Below are 21,773 nucleotides of genomic sequence, written 5' to 3'. Positions count from 1 at the left end.
AAAAGCACGTACGAATAAAAAATCTCCAGTAAAACAAACAAACAAACAGAGGAAATCTTGAAGAAAGAAAAGAGCTATGATAAATTTTTGGAAAAAAAATGAAGACAAAGCAATTCAAAAAAGAGAAAAAGAAGAAAGAGAAAGAAAATTGAATATTTATAAGACACTGGGGAAAAAATGTCATTTCGCACTCTTCATTAATAGCATGCACGGTTACTAAGGCTATCGAAGAAGGAACGTGGATGACGTAATGTTTCAAATTTTAAAAGCACGTCGACTACCCAATCTGTCCCAGATAGGCGGTTTACCCGACGTGACGTGTCAACATCCAAAGCCACAAAATGTTTGAACCTGGCCCAAAATAAAGCTAGATCCAAAAAGAACAAAAGTCCACCCCCATAAAGGTGGCCTCCATTACTCCTACCCAACCTCATAGAGGTCAGGCACAATGAAGGTAATTCAACCTTATTTATCTGAATAAATAACTACTTTTTTAGATATCTCCTATCAATCTTGAAAGGAGATCGCAACAACTTTCCTAGAAAAAAGGGAACAGTTATCTACCATTAAAAGGTGGGACTATTTTAAAAGGTGATTATCCTACCTACTATAAATATACTAAACATCCTCAGGTATATTCAGGACCCAATCTACTAAAACCTGCCTAAAACCCTTGCTAACTTAAGCATCGGAGTCTCCTACAGGTACTACTCCCACCTCCTCACGAGAAACTCGAACAGTGGCACTTCGGCACCAATACGAATCAGACACTGCCTCAGAAGAAGTCTGGACCTCATGTTTAGACCCAAATCACTATTTCAGGTAACCCTCGGAACAGAAGATATAAGAGAAAAAGTTAAAGTAGCATATTTTGTAAAAAAGATGGTAGAATCTCATCTAAAGTGGTTTAGACATGGGAAAAGAAGATTAACAAAGCACCCAATTAAAAAGGTGGATAAGATAAAAGGTGGACAGGTGACAAATGATAAAAAAAAGACCTAAAAAGACTCTATATAGGGTGGTCAAAGAGATCTACATATCAACAATCTCATTGAAAAATAATACACGACATGAAATAATAACATTCTTTAATCCATATAGCTGACCTATTTTATGGGATAAGACTTTGTTATTGTAATCTAATTTGATTCAAATAATTGTGATTAGCACTCTATTGAATTAAATTATATTATATTGAAAAATAAAATCAAATACATTATAAATCATAATAAATTATAGATTTAACTACTCTATTACCCTTTATAGTTTTACTAAATTTATAATTAAATTTCTATAATTTTTCTTTCAACTAAGTTCTTATATTACTTTTAATTTTATAACTAGGTCATTATCAATATAAAAAATATTAGAATTGACAATATTTTTCTACAAATTAAAAATATCTAAAACTAAAAACTTAATTAGATCTTTGATCATATATTTTTTAAAAAAAATATTCTATTAATTTTAATATTTTTAAATTAAAAAAATTTAATTACAAAATTAAAAGTAATATAAAATCTAATTGATAAAAAAATAAAATAAAATTAATTATAAATTTAATAAAATTATAAAAATTAACAGACTAATTAAATCTAAATTATATCAATGTTATCCTCTAAATCAGTATCATAAACGCCTTCTTTAAGTTAATCCAATAGTTGCTAGTTTACACAAATTTCGTTTGCTAGATACGCCTTCTTTAAGTTAATCCAATAGTTGCTAGTTTACACAAATTTCGTTTGCGCATATCTAGCAGCTAGAGAAGACCGTACCTAATTTGAATTTATGCCGCTTTTTTCTGAGGTGAACCGCCGCTTTTTTCTTAGGTGAACCGATATGCGAATTGTGTACAACAAAACTAATGTGCACATTGGATGAAAGAGTTATCGTTGAGTTGTTAGACTCTTTGTGACCAAATTTAAAAGTTCACATCTGAAGGCAAGTTTTTTTTCCTCCTATTAATGGATCGCATATACATTTAACATATTTTTACATGAAATCATCAATCAAATATAAACATCACTTCCAAATCTGACGCTTGGTAGACCTACCCATTTTCTGACGCTTACAAGACTTTCCATTCATGACTGCTTTCTTCTTAATCTTTCTTTGATCTATCATCTTCTCATGTCTCTGTTTCCGATATCGTGTGCGGTTATTCAACCAGCTGAAATAATCTTTTCCTGTAGTGCAGACAACGAAGTCCACAAGTTCATCATAATCATCGAGTTCTTTGGGGTTTCCTAGTATGCAATCAAGGAAAGCTTCCCCATTGCAGGTGTAGGAGGTGGCAGAACCTGATCTGTAAAATATAAAGGCAGAAGGGACACCATCAGGAACCTTTTCACTTAAACAAAACTGTAATTACTTCATCAAGCAATTTATGAAGCTGGTTCAAACATCAACAACTCATGAAATGAATAACAATAGCATTAAAACTGAACAGTATTGACTCGAAGGCACTTTTTCTCTATCTTTTCATTTCAGCAACATTATAATTCATCGGACTAATTGCATGACGTTTCCTTTTTCTTTTCAAAGACAAATGCCCAACACCTAAAAGGCCAAACTGGATTACAATTTAGAAACAATGTGTACCTTAAATTTTCCTTTTGAATTCCAATGAACTGCTCTACAACTTTGTAGATAGATTGTTTATCTCCATATCCGAACCCCTGCAAATTCACCAACGATTTAAGAACAACATACAAACCAAACTTAATTCAAGAACAAGAGAACTGAAAGCACACTTCACCTCTTCAGTATTATTAGATTGGACTACAATGGAGCAAGATTTCAGTGGTCCATGCCTTAATGGATCTAAAGAAACTAAATCCCCTTCTTCAAAAGCAATGAGAGACATCAGTGCCATAATTACATATATACACCCCTTTGCCAACAAATGTAGCTCACTACTAAAACTTATATATAGCAAGCCAGAGAAATGCACAATCATCGATTTTGAAACACTGTGACTTGTTGTTTGTTGCATTTTCATCAAATCACACAAAAAAGCTTGAAAGGGTAAGCAAAACTTTATTTCTTGAAAATGGCGAACATGGCTGATCAATGAACCATATTTCTCGTGGAGAGAGGTATTTTCCATGGTTTTCAAACAACCTGAAGCACCACTATTAATTAGATACTTGACCGCTTGCATCAACGAAACACCCATGAACTTCAATATGGATGCAAGAAGACATATATCTCTGGCACTGGTATTTTCCTTTACACAAAAACCATCTCTAGAAGGATATTGGGAGAAAGCTCGATGAATTAGGCCTTCCAAAATTGAGTCAGCCATGACCCTGCATGAATCAGCAAATATGCACTGCTTCCCTTTCATAAAAGCAACGCAATCGGCCAAAATGTTGGCTTTTGTTTTGGAGGATATTTTGCATGAATTATCTGACAGCAATAAGACTTGGTTTAATTTGCTATTTGTGACTTGCAGAATAGAAGATTGAAATGTTGGATGACGCTTCTTATGCTGGGACAAATCATAGCCACATTTCGATTTGGAGTAAAAATGATCAATTTGCAAATGAGTAATGTGCATAGAGTACAAAACAACAGCTTTTTGGAATCCAATTAAGTACCAGTTAATATTAGGAGCCAAACTAGTGGAATCTAAGCCAGCATCAATGGCTTCAGAAACCAAGGAGATTACATGTGCCTGGAACATCTTTGGTGCAGAAGGCATAGTAGGGTCCATAAGCAATGATATGGCAGGTGCTGGGCTAAGTCCAGGAAATCGAGAATCCTTGTCACAATGCGAAAATAATCTACTGACAAAATTCTCAAAAGCATTCTCATTAGAAACTGACAGATTAAAATGGGCAGCTATCACCAACAGAACACTTGCAAAATCATGATGCATGGAATTGTGCACAAAAAGCTTTTCACCCATGGAAGATACTGAATCAACAAGCATGAGATAGCTTCTTAAAGTTTGATGTCTTAGAAGCTCATCTGCAAAAACCTGAAATAACTTTCAAGTTTAGTTGGACATGAATCATAACATTTCTATACATGTTTGTGTTTGGAAGTTAATAAAACAGCTAATATATATATATATATATATATATATAGAAAATATGACTACAAACGTCAAAAACTTGGATAGCTGTGACAAGAATATTGCATTTGCAACTACAACTAAAATTAATGGTAAGCAAATTGAAACTAAAACTTCAAACAAACTGAAAGAAAATATTTTCAAAGCTGAATCTTGTTGCGCATCCACACCATGAGGCTGGTCATCAGAACAAATAAGCGCCAATGACAATATATACTTGTATAGAGAAGACTGCAGTGAAGAAAAGATGTAGACACTTAACTATGCTGATTTGGTAATGTCAAAGGAAAATAATAGGCCTTCCACAAGAAAAGTAAACCAAAAACAGCTAGTCCAATTAAAACAAAAGTCTAAAACTTCATAAAACCTTCAGAGAAGCCACTGGAACTTTACGGTTTCCTCTGAGTTATTCTAAGGGACAAAATATTGCTTTTACTACGGTCGAAACCCGATAGTTGAATCCATGCAACCAACTAAAGCTATCAAAAGAAAACGTGGCTATTGCTAATATTCTCGAATGCAATGTGTAATCAATGCACCCAAATTTTCAAGTAAGAAACAAAATCACAAGCTCCACAAAACAATTTAAATTAATAACCAATCCTAAATTAAACATCAGAAACATTAATCAGGCAGAGAACATAGCCACACAAGCAGAAGCTAGAAGCAGTTGCAGGTAGTAGCCTTGCCTCTAGCAGCGCACACAGAAACGGACAGCAAGAATCGGATAGTTCCACGTCAGCACCTGAGACGAAGTTCCGGAAGCGCAGGAGGCAATTGGCGACGTCGACGGAGACGAAGGCGTGGAGTGCACGATGGAGAAAACGCGTCTTGTCGACGAGGAACTTCTGGTCGGAGTGAAGGAGTGTCAGAGAAACCATGCAGCAGCGAAGAAGGATAGCAGCATCTTCAACAAGCGGCCAAATCCGTGAATTCTGATCCGGATTCGGATCTGACCCGGCAGCGTGACGGTCATGGAAGAGAGGGAGGGCAGAGAAGAGAGTTCGGAATGCGGTGTCGAGATTTTCGAAGAGGATTTCGCAAAGAATGAGAAGGTCACTGTGGTTGAAGTTGGAATTGGATTTAGATAAGGAGAGGTATAGGGTCTTAGGGTTTTCCATTCTTCATGAGAAGGAGTTTCTTTGGCTGAGTGAGTGAGAGACAGAGAGAGCAGAGGTTTTGGGAATTTTGAAACTGTTGTCACGCGGGCGAAATATGAAAAGAAGGCCATAATTTGTAAAAAGAACCCCATTTTTTGTTTTCGAAAGAATTCATAATTTGACATTTACCTCTCTATTTATGTTTTTTACACTTTCTTCCTTTTCATTTTTAATCAGAGTTTTAAAGAGGAGACATTTGTCTCTGCTAGGGTTCTTACCTCCTTCTACCACCGTCACTCGTTCTTTGTTCTTCTCCATTTGCGGTCGCTCGTTCTCTAATCCTTGCCGTGAGCTGTTGCTGGTTCTCTGCTCCTCACTGTGCGCCGTCGTTGCGACTCTACTTCTCCCCGTGTCTCGCCGTATCTCGCCGCCGCTGATGGGGTATAATAGCAATGAAGTGCTGTAATAAGGTATAATTAATGGTTTAAGTTACTGGTATTCTCTAATTTTTATTTTATTTGGGATTGAGGTTTGTACTCTTGTTATGGCTTGATGCTAGTTTATGTCGAATCCTTTCATGGTTCTTTTGCCTTTAGGTAGTGATTGCCAAGAAGAGTTCACACAGCTGGCAAAGACTCGAAATTCATCCCAAAAAGACATCGGGTGGAGTGAGGGGCTCATTCGGTAGTGTTAGTGATTGCTAATTCATTGTTGGGTAAATCGAATTGGGGACTTTGCTTTGCATTCTCTTTGGTGTATCATTGAATTGACTCTGAACTGGACCAAAATCCATGTCATTGACACCCATTCTTAGGATAATATTTGCGGCATTACACTTTTTTGGTGGATCCAAACTGTTCTAGAAGTTTAATCCTGTTGTCCATTGAATAGAATCATGTAGATTGCATTATCTGGTTTGCATATACTGGGAGCTGCAGCATTCATTGGGTATAGCTAGTCCAAAATGTCAACTATATGTTTTAAGTTATTATTATAATAGTATAAATATTAAAATAATTAAATATTTTTGTATTTTATGTTAAAATTATCTGTAGGTAAAAAAATTAGCCTTAAACCTGTATTGAAGATATATAAATTCATTGTTTGTTACTGTTTTCCTGTCACAAAATAATTTGCCTAATTTAAGGTCTAAACTCTAAACCATTGAGCAGGGGTGGGATTCTCGTAATTGGCCGTTGTCAGACCTATAGAACAGTCATCGGCATAAATAGATTATTACTGTGTCACACTTTCTTTCAACTTGTTAATGAAGTATTCTGATCTCTACGCATAAAATAATAGTTGAAGCTTTCGCTAGCTGCTTAATTAATTAATTAAGTAATTAGATATATTTAGAAGTTGGTTTGACTTGTCACGGTGAGAAGGAAAAGCAATAAGTTATGAAGATGATTATTCTCGGGACTGGTTGCTTGCACCTCTCAGATCAGAAGAACCTTGTCTCTTCTGATGATTACTACACCGGAGATAGAAGACAAGTTTTATAGTCTGCATACACTGTTCATACTTGAGATTGCACATCAACAAAACTTTGTATTGTCAAAACAAATTCTCTTCTACTGTTTTCATACAATGATATCCTCTCCATCAAATTAATTACAGATACATTTTATAATGTCACTTTAATTATTTTCTAATCATAAAAATTTATTTAAGAATGACCAAATTAATTTTATCATAAGTACAGATACATTTTATCATAGTTCATGTGTTAGAACTTAGAAGAGCTTCAAGGACTATATGTGCTAGTTCCAATGTCAGAGTCAATGCCAAATAAGATCCTTTGTTCACTGTTTCAGCTTGGGCACCTCTTGATGCTGCAGGAACCTCTTCATCTATTTCTCAGCCAATTTGATTTCATTTCTTTGTTTCTATACACACAAAGGGGAGGTAACATTCTTTAATTTGTCTAGGTAGGGGGATCAAACACCAAAGAAATTTGTTATTATTATTCTTTCATTCTTTGTTGCAGATAACATTTCTTTCTTGTGCTTTCGTAAGAAGAATGAATATTCTCATAGAAAATTTTGAAGGTACAACTTACTTTGACCATTTACTAGAATTTGTTATGCTATCTTTTTTTCCCCTTTTGTATGTAACTTTAAACTTGGAACTATTACTTTTCGTGGTTTAGAATTATGTTTCTATGGAATACATCATACATAGTTGACGTCTTTTCCTTAAGCCAATGTTTTCCTCAGGTGTCCGAATTGATATAAGGCATTATTTTTTGTTTAATTCTAAACACAAGCAATACTCATACCTCCTGCAAATTTTCATTTGTCATTAGCTCTTTCTTGGGGCATTATCATCAGCTTGCTTTTATATGTATGCACAATCAATTAGGATTTTAGTATTGAAAATGTAGTGATAGACCTCTTTTTCTGTGTTTTATTTTTTTACAGCACTAATGATACAGTTTTGGGGGAAATGAAGAAAGACTACATGCTATATGGAGGGAAGGGCATTACCAGAAATTATCCTAGTTAAATGTCTATACGAATGCTAAAGATTGTCATATATGCTGTTAAGTTAATGCATGGTGCATTAGAACCTTTGTTAATTTTTTTTTTTTTTTTGAAAGTTGTATTCAATTAGAACAATAATGAAAGAGTTCCCAAAATGAGTTTTGGTTATTCTTGAAGAAATTGAAGACAAAAATTTGAGGTTATTTGAGGTGAAATAGATAAATGGAGTGTTATTTGTGTTGGTTCCTTTTTCTAAAGCTTTCCAAATGCTTTTAATGGTACTCCATGGCTTGAATATTCCAGATAGAACTAATGAACTATTATCTCATCCTTTAGCTGAAAGAGATATGCATTCTTGTTTATGTTTTTACATTAACCACATTTTAAACTAGTTTCGCTATATTCCAAGCGGATTGGGATTTTCTAGTTCTTGAATTGGAAAGGTTTGTATTATAAAATTGGAATATGACTAAATTATGGTTTTTTACAATAATTACTCTTGTATCAACACCACTATTTATTGGATAAATCAACATGATATTAATTGTGTGACACACAAGTTCTGATTCATCATTATGCTCTTTCGTCATCATTTTGTGCGATATTATGGAAACAAATAGTTCAGCTTCTTGACTGAATTGAGTTTTTTTTGTGATTTAACACAATCTTATTTGGCCATGATGCACATACTTAAAAATAGCATCTATTAGATATATGTAAGCATAAAAATAAGGCAGCACTGCTTCACCATTTACAATCACCAATTAAGCTAATAAGGGTAAGCAACAAATATAAATAAAAAATTCAGATGTTCACCAATACAGCCAAAAAATTATTTATTTAAGACAATGCTACAGTAGTGTAACCAATGCAATATTGTTGAAACTAAACCAAAAATGTCACCATTTAAAGAATGCTTTCCAGTCCTTAGGAAGACTATATCTATTTTCAGAAATCGAAGCAACAACAATGTAAATATAGAGCGAAATATAATATTTGCAACTATTGTTAATAATATGGAAACACTGTGAAGGAAATGCTTCTGTTAATGATATAGTCATCTGCTGCCCAAGTTTTTTCAACTGTTGTAATATAAACACCAACTATGCTTGATTAACATGCAACCATCCTGATGGTAGTTAGCGAGTCCTGCATGAAAAGAGCTATGAATAAAAGGATAAGGAGGCCTGATGTGGAACTCATCACAGTTGTGCTCACAATACAAATAGCATAGCAAATTAGCAATCACATAAGTGGAACAGTGTGCTCAATTTCAAATTCAAGTACAAAAGATTTAAAAGAAACCTTGCTAGTTATTACATCTGAAGCAATCCATGTTGTTAGGTATAAGCCATATTTGGCAATTTGCCACAAACTAGGTTCATCAATTTGTGTGACTAAGTCAGGTTCATGAGGTGTACTTTTTTCTCTTGCACTTAGTTCTTTGGTGTAAGTAATTAAAAGAGTTCCAAGATCAGATTCAACCCCTTGGTAAGTCTCACTAAATCCAAGAGTCAAACTAATCTCGGAAGAGGAAGCACCGGATGAAGTGAACTCTTTGTAAAAGTTTTTATATGATTTATTCATACATATCCAACAAGTATGAAATTGGGCCATTGAGGACTCCAAACCAAACAAAAGAAAATAGATATTCAATCACAATGTTAATAATCTAATCTGCATAAACACGTGAAAAGGCTAAGAATTATATTTTGAACATAATGATATACCAACATGGTAGGATAATGTCAGATACAAGAATCAAGAACAGCACACTCCCAAGCCAAGTAATCACTTGACAGTAATAAAATATAATACGAACATAATAGATCGAATTGACATGCAATAACATCTAAGAATCTACTATAATATCTGCTGAACTTGAACCCTAGTCCATGCATAATAATGACATAGCAATGCTACTCAACAACAAAGGTAAATGGTTTTGCAAAATTTTTATCTTCTACTGGCAAAAAACATAACTAGTCAAAATTCAAAAAATTAACTAATGCTATTTGAAAGAAAAAAAACATAACTTTCTGAAGTGCTAAAATTGCTAAACTAACCAATGCTATAATTCTGCACATGTTAAAAAAAATATCAGCAGACTTTTAAAACAACACACATTCGAATTAACTCATCACCAAGATTTATTTGAAAGTTACACCTATAGTCCCTACATGAAGTTACATTAAGCTACGTCTTCACATTATAGTAGAAGCTTCACCAAGCTCAAGTTTCTTATTCCTAGAGTAATTATTTCAGTTCAAAACTAACACACATTTGAAGGCTAAACCCATCAATTGCAGCTCTCAAAATTCTGGATTTACCTTGGTAATGTTTGTTTTCCTAACTTAATCGATGATGATAATGACTCTTGCAGAAATAATATTTCAAGATACATATTTGAGATCAGCACTTATTCACTGTAATGTGATCTGAAGGCTTCACCAGCATATCGCACGCTTTCAAGTTCCTCTTCAATGCGAAGAAGCTGAAAAGAACAATGATTTGAAGGGAAAAGTTTTTTAGATCATTCCATTAAACAATAACTAATGATCACACAGTATACTATATAACAATTGAATTCAAAGAAGGAATCAATTTTTTTTTCAAGGATAACGATGGTTTTCTATTTGCTAGCAAAATTCAAGTTTCAAAACCAAGAACTAAAACAGAATTATTGCACATTAGTTGTTTATTCTGAGTCGGCATAATGATGTTCAATTTCTTTAGTTAAACTAATCTTTTCTATGGCGGCTCAAGATAAAAATAGTCAGCCTCAGAGTCAAAGAAGAGTATATAGTGAAATTTGAATAAAACGAGTTATGACAGTTTAGTCCTAAGGATTTCTGAGTAAAATACTAATGCTATAGCCTATGGTCTATGCTAAAATCTTGAAGCAAAGAGGAGGAAATTAGCACAAAATACCAATTACTTAATTATACTGCCAATCGCTCACTTCGGCAAGGAGCACCAGTCTTAATCTAGATGACAAAAGCTCGGATCATCAACACAAGCCATAACATGGTACAGTTTACAATAGCAAAATATTAAGTACCCAAACAAATATATTAAGGAAATAGAACCTGTCCACTGGCCAAGCCGACAGAGAGATCAGCAATGAAATTATCTTCAGTCTCATCACTCCGATGCCTAACCATGACAACCCAGCCTACTGCCTTTGAGTCAAGTGCAGCCTGAATAGATTCCGTCATTGTGCCAATATGGTTAACCCCAGTGTGGTGATGGCGGCGGCAGCAGTATGTTGTGGCGTCGAGGATCAGAGAACAAGCACGGTGCAGGGGAGAACGAGCAACCGCGTGGATGGAGAAGATCAGCGAACGACCACGTCGCAGGGAGGAGATCAGAGAGCGAGCTACCGCGGAGGGTGAGGAACAAGGAATGAGCGATGTTGATGGAGAGGAGAGAGTGGGGCAAAAGCCCTAGCAGAGCTATGAACTCTTCTCTTTAAAACTCTGATTAAAAGGAAATAGGAGGAATGTATAAAACATAAAATTTAGAGAGCCAAATGTTTAATTATCAATTCTTTCAAAAATAAAAAACGGGGTTTATTTTTAAATATTTGAGTGGTGGTTAATGATACTCCTACCTAACATTCGGAGTAAGAAATCCGTAGCCACAATAAGATTGTAGAATAAGAAAATTTTGTTTTAAATTTTCATCCATTGTTTTTGTCAACAAAGTAACTATATATTTCATATCGTCATTTGATATGCAATTTTGACATTAATAATACATGCTAGTGAAACTTGGAATTAGTTATTCCTAGTATTTGAAAAAGGTGAAGATGGTTTTCATGGTTGATAATAATATTAGATTGCGGGTTTTAAAGTTGATAATGATGATTTTGTATATAGAAAATAATATTTTCGATAAAGATATTATTGAACTCTTTTTTACAAGTTTATATTCGATAAGAATAGACTTTGATCATTGTCAAGTGCCAAAAAATATTTCGATCAACCTCTAAATACATGTTAGAATTAACTTTGTTATTGGAATCAATTAGGTATTCCGATCGGTACTCTCTATTAATCGATTGACGCAAAGGTGAAAATCGAAGAGACAGACTCGATGGAGGTCAGCAGTATCAAAAAAGAGATTAGCGGTGTGAAGATGGTAGACAGAAAACTGAATCAAAGGTAAAGGTTTCAATCTCTAAAGTAATTTTTAGTTGAGAAAAGAAGTGAAGATTAACTACATAGGATTCATCGAGAATAGTCAATCCATGAAGGAGAGAATTTTGATCGACTAGGACTCATTAAGAAAGAGTGAAGCAATCGAAGAAATGAAAAAGTTAATAAGTGAAATGGTTAATGGCTGTTACAGATGGCACTCAAAGAGAGCGGGAACGGTTATTCAAGGATTGACGCACGTGGAAGTTATATCTGAATTTGATTGATCGAAGACTTCCATAAATACGTGAAAGATCGAAGGAATAAAGGTTGGAATTTTTTTAGAGAAAACACTCACATTCCTGGCGATTTTCTGAGTCAGTCAAGAGTCTTTTTTCTTTGAAGGGTTCCTTCCATGTCTTTACTTTTCATTTAAATTCCGTGCAACTTTTTTTATGCAATTTATCTTTCTTGCAATGTCCTTTCATTTCCTTTAAATTCAACAACTTTTATCCTTTCTAGTCTTTACCTTTTAATTTGCCATTTATTTTTCCAAACATTTTTCTTTCTGTAATTTGATTTCCCTTTTATTCAAGCCATTAAGTTTTATTGTTCATTTCGAATTTCTGTAAAGTTTGGTTCTTTCTTCTTCGTCATTGTCAAAGGCATAAATTTTGATGCAAATAAAACTGGTACCCGCAAAAGAGGAGTAGCTTTCGCTCCCAGACCATTAGAATTGAACCACTATCGGTTTGTTAAAAGTCGACAAAACAAATTGGCACGCCCAATGGGATAGTTTTAAAATTTAATTGTGTCAAAATTTGTTGCTTTCAACTGTTGCATTGTGCATGCAGTGTTGATAATTGGTGCATGCGATTAAGAAGTGGTAGAATTGTTACTATGTCTGACGAAGTTTCAAATGGCAATGCAGAAACAAGTAATAATGCCCCAATAACTGCTACACAAATTTCTGCAAATTTGATTCCACATACATAGTATAATTCTGGGGAGAATATTGCAGTTATTGATGCAAGTGTTGGTGGTAGTGGGCGAAATTCACGCTCTAGGATCACCCCAGTGCAGAATCAACCATAATTAACCGTAGGTTGGCTTCCATTTGGCCTTCCTACTGGCTATACGCCTCCTATGGGCAGTTACACATTTTCACTCAGATTTCGAAATGTGTCAGGTATGGTTTCTAACCAACATTTTTTCTCATATCCCAACGTTAATCGAGATTACCAAGTGGGCTCCTCGTCGAATAATTCAGGATCGATGGTCGAGTTTCGACAATATATTGACGAAAGCCATCATAATTTACTCAACCTGTTGACTCACCAGTTGACTACTATTCTGAATCCTATCATGGTTGACAATGAGTCAAAATATGATCGACTGGTTAAACAAGTTAAGAGAATTGCTCGAATTGTCGATTATGATGAGGGGGAACCTATTCCCCAAGATTTGATAGTAGACTAGGAGAACGTAGGATATAATGAGGAGAATGTATTTAACAATCCTGAAAGGGAAGAAAATATCCCTTATCTTGTTCGACGAAATAAAAATGCTGATGAAGTTTTGAATAGACTTCACACACAGCGTGGATATCATTACCAGGTGACAAGGATTGTCGAGGATGTCCTCAATAGAATAGGTATCAACGCGGGTCTCATACATCGACCATATTTTGTTTTTGCTTTTTCTTTTGCAGTGCAAATGACAGAAGTGCCAATGGGTGTAAAAAAATCCAAAATAATTACAAAATTTGCAGGAGAGGTTGGAGAGTCAACTGTCGAGCATATAGCTCGCTATATGGTCAAATTAGGAAATTTGGCAAATAATGAAAACCTAAGAATGAAGTTTTTTCTTGTTTTATTAATAAAAAATACTTTCACTTGGTTTTCAAATCTGAGACCCAGTTTGATTTTAACGTGGGCACAATTGAAAAAAGCTTTTCATGCTCAATTTTATAGAGCAGAATTGAATGCCTCATTGACAGATTTGCTTGCAATAGAACGAGACGATGGAGAAACGATAGATGACTATATAATTCGATTTAAAAATGCTCACAATCGGTGTTATGTATCGGTCCCTGAAAGCGAGATCGTCAAAATAGCCATCAAAGGTCTTGGCTTGTATATGCGTCAAAAATTACTCAATATGCATATTCCTAATTTAGCCTATTTGACTGAGAGAGTTTGACAAGTTGAAAAAATAAAAGAAGAAAAGAGGAAAGAAAGAGAAATGGTTGAATATAAGTTTGTCGAAAACAATATTCAATGATGATAAGTATTTTTGCTTTTGTCCATCTAGCAAAAAAAATCATCAAAAATAATATTTTGGACAAGATATTGTTGAATTTTTCGACAAGCCAATGTTCGACAAATTCAAACTTTATCAATTTACAGGTGCACATTGGAACACTTTGGAAGGAGTTACATACTCTATTAAGGTATGTATAAGTATGTGTAAAAAGAAGTTCTTGAGAAGCGATTATTGGCAGTTGTTAGATATAATTGTGGAAAAGAGAAAAATCTTTATTCAACTTTAAAACTCTATAAAGTTGATCAAATTTCAGATAAGAAAAAGCTTCTCTGTTCACTTTGGAAATTGTGAAGTTGGAAATTTAAAAAAAATCTTGATTATGATATTTTCAAATCATCAAATATGACAACTCTATGACCACAATGATCCGAGAAGGAAAAGGAAAATTACCATGATTTGGGTAATACGTTGTCATAAAAAATTCGATGAGGTATCAAAAATGAATACTGCTAAAAATATTCAACAAAATGTCGAAGATCCAATAGTTCGACAAACAGCCACTTTGCCTCAAGAGTTCAAAAATAATACTTGAGGGAATTTTTTATATCGAAGATAATTTTTCTTCGATAAATTGAAAAAAATTTCCTTGGCTCTTCAAGAATGGAATGATGCTTTACTAATATTTTGTCATGAACTATGTGAAAATATTTGTGAAAAATTGCACAATATATGAATTTGATCAAATAGTTATTTGGGGTCAATTTCAAATTGATCAAGCCATTGAAGATCAGTTTCAACAAAGAAGAGTTATTGGGGTTGGATGGATCAAGAATTGGCAAGAGTTTGGTAATCCAAAAATGAGATAATAGCAATAACAACAGGCTCGATGTAGTTATTTTGGTAGAGACCGTGCTAGAAATACCAATTTTCGAGGTCGAATTGGTGATAATCAAAGTGGTCGACAATTGCATCGTGTTCCTTCTACTTCGACTGATCGAGCTAAAGCAGTTGAAACTCCATTCCTAAAAATGGATTAACTATGTCAAGGAAAATTTTGAGGAAGAAGATGAAGAAATGACTCGTACCCCCTCAAAAATATTGAATAATAGTAAGTATTTATACTTTCTTCCTTCTAGTCGAAAAAAAATAAATACTTAGGGGGCATTTGTTATATCGAAAATAATATTTTTGATAAATATATTATTGAACTCTTTGACAAGTCCATATTCGACAAGAATAGACTTCGATCATTGTAACACCCCAATTACCCTAAGCTTTACCTCTAGCCATAAAGCAAAGGTTAATTAGAGGTTACGACAGTCCTAAGGCTTATACATATTTATATATAGAAGGAATTAATATATTCTAGAAGCCTGATGAAGGATTAAGCTCAAAAACAGAATTACAAAAGCGCAAAACGTTCACACGAAGCCAAAGCATAAGATACAAGGTATAGGTATAAGAGAATAAAACATATAAATACAAGAATATAATAATCATAGAAAACTAGCCACAGCTTGCGGAGTTTAAGCCGACTAGTTACAAATAAAGAGATATAGAGTTTTAGAATCAAAACAGCTTATACCACCTATCTCTCAAATAAGCCTCTAAGGCCATAAAGATAAATACACAAAAGGTGAGAGAATACTATGACAAAAGTAAAACAGAAATAAACAAGGAACAAACCATGCTCTACTCTGTCACCATATCCACAATCTCACCGTAGTAGATTATGACCTGCATCTGAAAAACAACAACAAAGTATGGAATGAGAACCAGAGGTTCTCAATATGGTAACAGTTCCCAATGATGTAAGATGTAAGGCCCCGGGACACCGAAGAAAATCCTAGAACTTCACATCACATACTGATATTCAAGCTTAACGGTATAAATAAATAAAGAACTTAAACCATAAACCGGGTTATCTAACTTAGGGAAATTCTAACTAATACTACTAACACCGTTGTATCCCACAGCTGTCACCAACCTAACCTTCGTGCGATCCCATCGCCACCGCCTACCTAACCTCCTAAGCACCAGTCAATCACAATTAATACAAACAAGTAAAACACAGATAATATTCATATACAACAAGTAGTTCAAGAAGCAAATAGGCATATTATACAATTAGGCAAACTCAAGTAAACAAAGCAAGCAAGCATATAGAAGATGCACATGATGAATGTCTGCCCTATTGGCTGTGATATCACATGTCGGTTATTGTGCCAAACCCGACGGCAAATCCGGTCGACAACTCCTGGATTAGTCTCTCTATTGCGCATAAGGAGGAAAATTCCGAGGGAGAGTGCCCTACCACATTCATCTTTCAGAGAAAAATATTCTGAGGGGACGTGACCTACCACCTTCCTCTGGTTGTCGCATGATTCTGTGGGTTAGTGCCCTACCACCTTGCAATCAGAGAGAAATCGCATTTTCAGGAGGAATAATTTCGAGGGATAAGTGCCCTACCACTTTCTCCTTTCAGAGGAAAATATTCCGAGGGAGAGTGCCCTACCACCTTCCTTTGGTTGCGAAAAGTGTGAGAAGTCCAGCTTCAACTCTCACATCCGAACGTAGGCAGGATTCTGCCACAGCCCCTACAACGGAGAACAATGCATAGTATAATTACATATTTAATCTCAGAGGCCACTCCTCATAACACACTTCCACTCATACTCATTCCATCAACCTTAGCCATTCACCGTTTCCATTCCAAACTCATTAGTTCCTTAGTTTCTCAATTCATCATCGGCAATCACCAAGTTCGCTACTCTTCCTTCTCTCTCAACCAAACCCAACGTCAATACATCAAAAACCTAAACCTCCATTCTCTAACTTTTTAATATAATCATCAACTAAAACCCTTAGTCTATTCCCCTTATTTCCATACTCAAATCTAAGCCTGAAAGCCTTAAAATGGTGTAATAGAAGCTTACAACCTTGTTGGAAAGGTGAAATAGTTGAAAACAAAGTTTGAAATTATGAAACAGGGAGTGTGCGTCCGCACAGGGGTGTGCGTGTGCACACCCAAGAAGATTTTGAAAGTGTGCGTACGCACAGGTACTAAAATTTATAAAGTATGTTCACTCGCACAAGCTGTGCGAATGCCCCCAACAGACGACCCTTCCTGACTTGTGCGTGCGCACAGGGCTGTGTATCTACACAGGTCGTAATCTTTCATTGATGTGCGCGCGCATGATGAGCGGATAATTTGTATGCTTTTTGGCATTGTTTTTAGTATGTTTTTAGTATCTTTTAGTTAGTTTTTAGTATATTCTTATTAGTTTTTAATTAAAATTCACTTTTCTGGACTTTACTATGAGTTTGTGTGTTTTTCTGTGATTTCAGGTATTTTCTGGCTGAAATTGAGGGTTCTGAGCAAAAATCTGATCCAGAGACCAAAAAGGACTGCAGATGCTGTTGGATTCTGACCTCCCTGCACTCGAAGTGGATTTTCTGGAGCTACAGAAGCCCAATTGGCGCGCTCTCAACGGCATTGGAAAGTAGACATCCTGGGCTTTCCAGCAATATATGATAGTCCATACTTTGCCCAAGATTTGATGGCCCAAACCGGCACTCAAAGTCACCTACAGAAATTCCAGCGTTAAACGCCGGAACTGGCATGAAACTTGGAGTTAAACGCCCAAACTGGCATGAAAGCTGGCGTTTAACTCCAGAAAAGGTCTCTACACGAAATTACTTCATTGCTCAACCCAAGCACACACCAAGTGGGCCCGGAAGTGGATTTTTGTGTCATTTACTCATTTCTGTAATACCTTAGGTTACTAGTTTACTATTAATAGGACCTTTTGACATTGTATCGGTACCTTATGACCTCATAACATTTTAGACGTTTCATTGTGTACCTTCCACAGCATGAGCCTCTAAACCCCATGGTTGGGGGTGAGGAGCTCTGCTGTGTCTTGATGGATTAATGCAATTACTACTGTTTCTTATTCAATCATGCTTGCTTCCATTCTAAGATATCACTTGCTCTTAACCCGGATGAATGTGATGATCCGTGACACTCATCATATTCTCAACTATGAACGTGTGACTGACAACCACCTCCGTTCTATCTTAGATTAAGTAGATATCTCTTGGGTTCTTTAATCGGAATCTTCGTGGTATAAGCTAGAACTGATGGCGGCATTCAAGAGAATCCGGAAGGTCTAAACCTTGTCTGTGGTATTCTGAGTAGGATTCAATGACTGGATGACTGTGACGTGCTTCAAACTCCTGAAGGCGGGGCGTTAGTGACAGACGCAAAAGAATCACTGGATTCTATTCCGGCCTGATTGAGAACCGACAGATGATTAGCCTATGCTGTGACAGAGCATCAGGGACGTATTTTCACTGAGAGGATGTGAGGTAGCCACTGACAATGGTGAAACCCTACATACAGCTTGCCATGGAAGGAGCCTTGCGTGTTTGATGAAGAAGACAGTAGGAAAGCAGAGATTCGGAAGATGGAGCATCTCCAAAGCCTCAGCCTATTCTCCATTACTGCAAAACAAGTACCTTTTTCATGTTCTTTTGCTTTTTACAATCAATCCTGATAATTTCTGGTATCCTGACTAAGATTTACAAGATAACCATAGCTTGCTTCAAGCCGACAATCTCCGTGGGATCGACCCTTGCTCACGCAAGGTATTACTTGGACGACCCAGTGCACTTGCTGGTTAGTTGTGCGGGATTGCAAAAGTGTTATTGCAATTTCGTGCACCAAGTTTTTGGCGCCATTGCCGGGGATTGTTCGAGTTTGGACAACTGACGGCTTATCTTGTTGCTTAGATTAGGACTGTTTTATTTTTGTTGGTTTAGAGTCTTTTAGTTGAGTCTAGTTTCATATTTTAAGTTTGGTGTCTTTTGCATGCTTTTGTTTTTCTTTTGATTTTCGAATTTTGCATGTTCTTAGTCCCTTTTTGATTCATAAAAATTCTAAGTTTGGTGTCCTCTTTGTGTTTTTCCCTTAATAATTTTCGAAAACTGTGTGTTTGATTTTCTAAAAATTTTAAGTTTGGTGTCTTTTTGTATTTTTCTCTTTCCTCCTTTTAAAAAAAATCAAATCTTTTTCATAAAAATTTTTCAATCATATCTTCTTAATTGCTGTTTTCAAAATCTTTTTCTTTACTAATTGATTCAGTTCTCAATTTGCTTTGATCTTATTTTATTTTTAATTTTCGAATTTTAATTTATTTTCCTTTTGTTTTATTTTATTTTATTTTAATTTCCTTTTTTTTCGGTTATTTCAAAAAAAAAATAAACAAAATTTATCTCTTTGCAATTATTATCATTTCCCTTTTGTCCATAATGGACTCAAGTGGAATCAATCAGTCCAAAAGGACTCTGGGGTCGTATGCTAACCCCATTACAGCTGCATATGGGAGTAGCATCTGCACACCTCCCATCAAGGCAAGCAGCTTTGAGCTAAACCCTCAACTCATTATCATAGTGCAGCAAAATTGCCAGTATTCCGGTCTTCCACAGGAAGAACCTACTGAGTTTCTGGCACAGTTCTTACAAATTGCTGACACAGTACATGATAAAGAGGTAGATCAGGATGTCTACAGACTATTACTATTTCCATTTGCTGTAAAGGATCAAGCTAAAAGGTGGTTGAATAACCAACCTACAGCAAGCATAAAGACATGGAAACAGTTGTCAGACAAATTCCTGAATCATTTTTACCCTCCAAAGAGGATGACACAGCTAAGGCTGGACATCCAAGGCTTTAGACAAAAGGATAATGAATCCCTTTACAATGCCTGGGAGAGGTATAGAGGTATGCTAAGGAAATGTCCCTCTGAAATGTTTTCAGAGTGGGTACAGTTAGACATTTTCTACTATGGGCTTACAGAAAAAGCTCAGATGTCTTTAGACCACTCAGCTGGTGGATCTATACATATGAGGAAGACAATTGAAGAAGCTCAAGAGCTTATAGACACTGTTGCTAGAAACCAATATTTGTATTCTAGCAATGAGTTCTCTCCAGAAGAGGAAGTCATGACGGTAGTCACTGACTCTAATCCTCAAGAACAGATAATTGAGCTTAATCAACAACTACTCCTGATGACAGAACAGTTAGCAGAATTTATAGAGATGCTCTATGAAACTAAAGTTGCTAATAAGAGCATAGAACTACAGTTGAATCAAGCAAAACAGCAAATATCCAAACAGATAACAGAGGAGTGTCAAGCAGTTCAATTAAGGAGTGGGAAGACCTTGAATAACACTGCTCAAAAGAGCAAAAAGCCAAACAAGGAACAAATGACAGAGGACAACCAAACCACTGTTCAAAATCCCTTTGAGGACAGTAAGAGCCCAGAGAGGAATTTTATTGGCGTTCAAACGCCAGAAAGGGAAGGAAAGCTGGCGTTAAACGCCCATTCCTTGCCCAGTTCTGGCGTTCAAACGCCAGAAAAGGGGGAAAAGCTGGCGTTTAACGCCCAATTTCCACCCATTCCTGGTGTTCAAACGCCAAGGGAAGATCAGACACCTGAGAGTGCTGACAGTAATCCCTCTAAAAAGGCTTCTTCAACCACTTCTGTAAGGAATAAACCTGCAGCATCTAAGGTTGAAGAATATCAAGCCAAGATGCCTTATCCTCAAAAACTCCGCAAAGCGGAACAGGATAAGCAATTTGCCCGCTTTGCAGACTATTTAAGGACTCTTGAAATAAAGATTCCTTTTGCAGAGGCACTTGAGCAAATACCTTCTTATGCTAAATTCATGAAGGAGATCTTAAGTCATAAGAAGGATTGGAGAGAAACTGAAAAAGTGTTTCTCACTGAAGAATGCAGTGCAGTCATTCTAAAAAGCTTACCAGAAAAGCTTCAAGATCCTGGAAGCTTTCTGATACCATGCACATTAGAAGGCACTTGCACCAAGACAGCTTTATGTGATCTTGGAGCAAGCATCAATTTAATACCTGCATCCACTATCAGAAAGCTTGGGTTGATTGGAGAAGTCAAACCAACCAGGATATGCCTCCAACTTGCTGATGGCTCCATTAAACACCCATCAGGCATAATAGAGGACATGATTGTCAAGGTTTGGCCATTTGCCTTTCCAACTGACTTTGTGGTGCTGGAAATGGAGGAGCACAAGAGTGCAACTCTCATTCTAGGAAGACCTTTCCTAGCAACTGGACGAATTCTCATTGATGTACAAAAGGGCGAAGTAACCTTGAGAGTCAATGAGGATGAGTTCAAGTTGAATGCTGTAAAAGCTATGCAGCATCCAGACACACCAGAGGACTGCATGGGCGCTGACATTATTGACTCTCTGGTAGAAGAGATCAATATGACTGAAAGCCTAGAATCAGAGCTTGAGGACATCTTCAAAGATGCTCAACCTGATCAGGAAGAATCAGAGGAGGCAAAGGAATTTTCGAAAATTCCTCAGGAAGAGGATAAGCCTCCTAAGCCTGAACTCAAACCACTACCATCATCCCTGAAATATGCATTTCTGGGAGAGGGTGACACTTTTCCAGTGATTATAAGCTCTGCTTTAAACTCACAGGAAGAGGAAGCACTGATTAAAGTGCTGAAGACACACAAGATAGCTCTTGGGTGGTCCATAAGTGATCTTAAGGGCATTAGCCCAGCTAGATGCATGCATAAGATCCTATTGGAGGATAATGCCAAACCAGTGGTCCAACCACAGAGGAGGCTAAATCCTGCCATGAAGGAGGTGGTGC

General features: G+C 36.0%; 1 protein-coding gene and 2 long non-coding RNA genes across 4 annotated transcripts; 1 reads left to right on the top strand and 2 right to left on the bottom strand.

The window, feature by feature from the left end:
- Window positions 1-1,873: 1,873 nt before the first annotated feature.
- Window positions 1,874-5,231, bottom strand: LOC130951257 (uncharacterized). The gene is made up of 4 exons (XM_057879903.1): window positions 4,771-5,231; window positions 2,759-3,985; window positions 2,602-2,678; window positions 1,874-2,305 (listed from the first exon to the last, which is right to left on the bottom strand). The coding sequence occupies exons 1-4, from the start codon at window positions 5,200-5,202 to the stop codon at window positions 2,023-2,025; spliced, it is 2,019 nt and encodes a 672-aa protein (XP_057735886.1). The 5' UTR covers window positions 5,203-5,231; the 3' UTR covers window positions 1,874-2,022.
- Window positions 5,232-5,412: 181 nt separating this feature from the next.
- On the top strand, window positions 5,413-8,008 carry LOC130947954 (uncharacterized). Of its 2 annotated transcripts, XR_009072876.1 has the most exons (5): window positions 5,413-5,651; window positions 5,778-5,896; window positions 6,999-7,089; window positions 7,172-7,232; window positions 7,605-8,008. It is a non-coding gene; the product is annotated as an uncharacterized LOC130947954 (long non-coding RNA). The 2 variants fall into 2 exon arrangements; XR_009072875.1 differs by having other exon boundaries at window positions 6,999-7,232; window positions 7,605-8,006.
- Window positions 8,009-8,409: 401 nt separating this feature from the next.
- LOC130948076 (uncharacterized) lies at window positions 8,410-11,139 on the bottom strand. The gene is made up of 3 exons (XR_009072922.1): window positions 10,757-11,139; window positions 9,998-10,161; window positions 8,410-8,830 (listed from the first exon to the last, which is right to left on the bottom strand). It is a non-coding gene; the product is annotated as an uncharacterized LOC130948076 (long non-coding RNA).
- Window positions 11,140-21,773: the final 10,634 nt, after the last annotated feature.

The sequence above is a fragment of the Arachis stenosperma genome, chromosome 9, assembly GCF_014773155.1.
Source record: "Arachis stenosperma cultivar V10309 chromosome 9, arast.V10309.gnm1.PFL2, whole genome shotgun sequence".
NCBI lineage: Eukaryota > Viridiplantae > Streptophyta > Magnoliopsida > Fabales > Fabaceae > Arachis > Arachis stenosperma.
The sequence above is the reverse complement of the archived record's forward strand: the minus strand, read 5'-3'. Positions and strand labels throughout refer to the sequence as shown.

What these genes read in the sequence shown, in the direction of transcription:
- LOC130951257 (XM_057879903.1), bottom strand. Translation starts at nt 5,202, where the DNA reads ATGGAAAACCCTAAGACCCTATACCTCTCCTTATCTAAATCCAATTCC. An exon ending in AATCTAATAATACTGAAGAG is followed by an intron (nt 2,679 to 2,758) that starts GTGAAGTGTGCT and finishes GTGAATTTGCAG; the next exon opens with GGGTTCGGATATGGAGATAA. An exon ending in ATTCAAAAGGAAAATTTAAG is followed by an intron (nt 2,306 to 2,601) that starts GTACACATTGTT and finishes TATATTTTACAG; the next exon opens with ATCAGGTTCTGCCACCTCCT.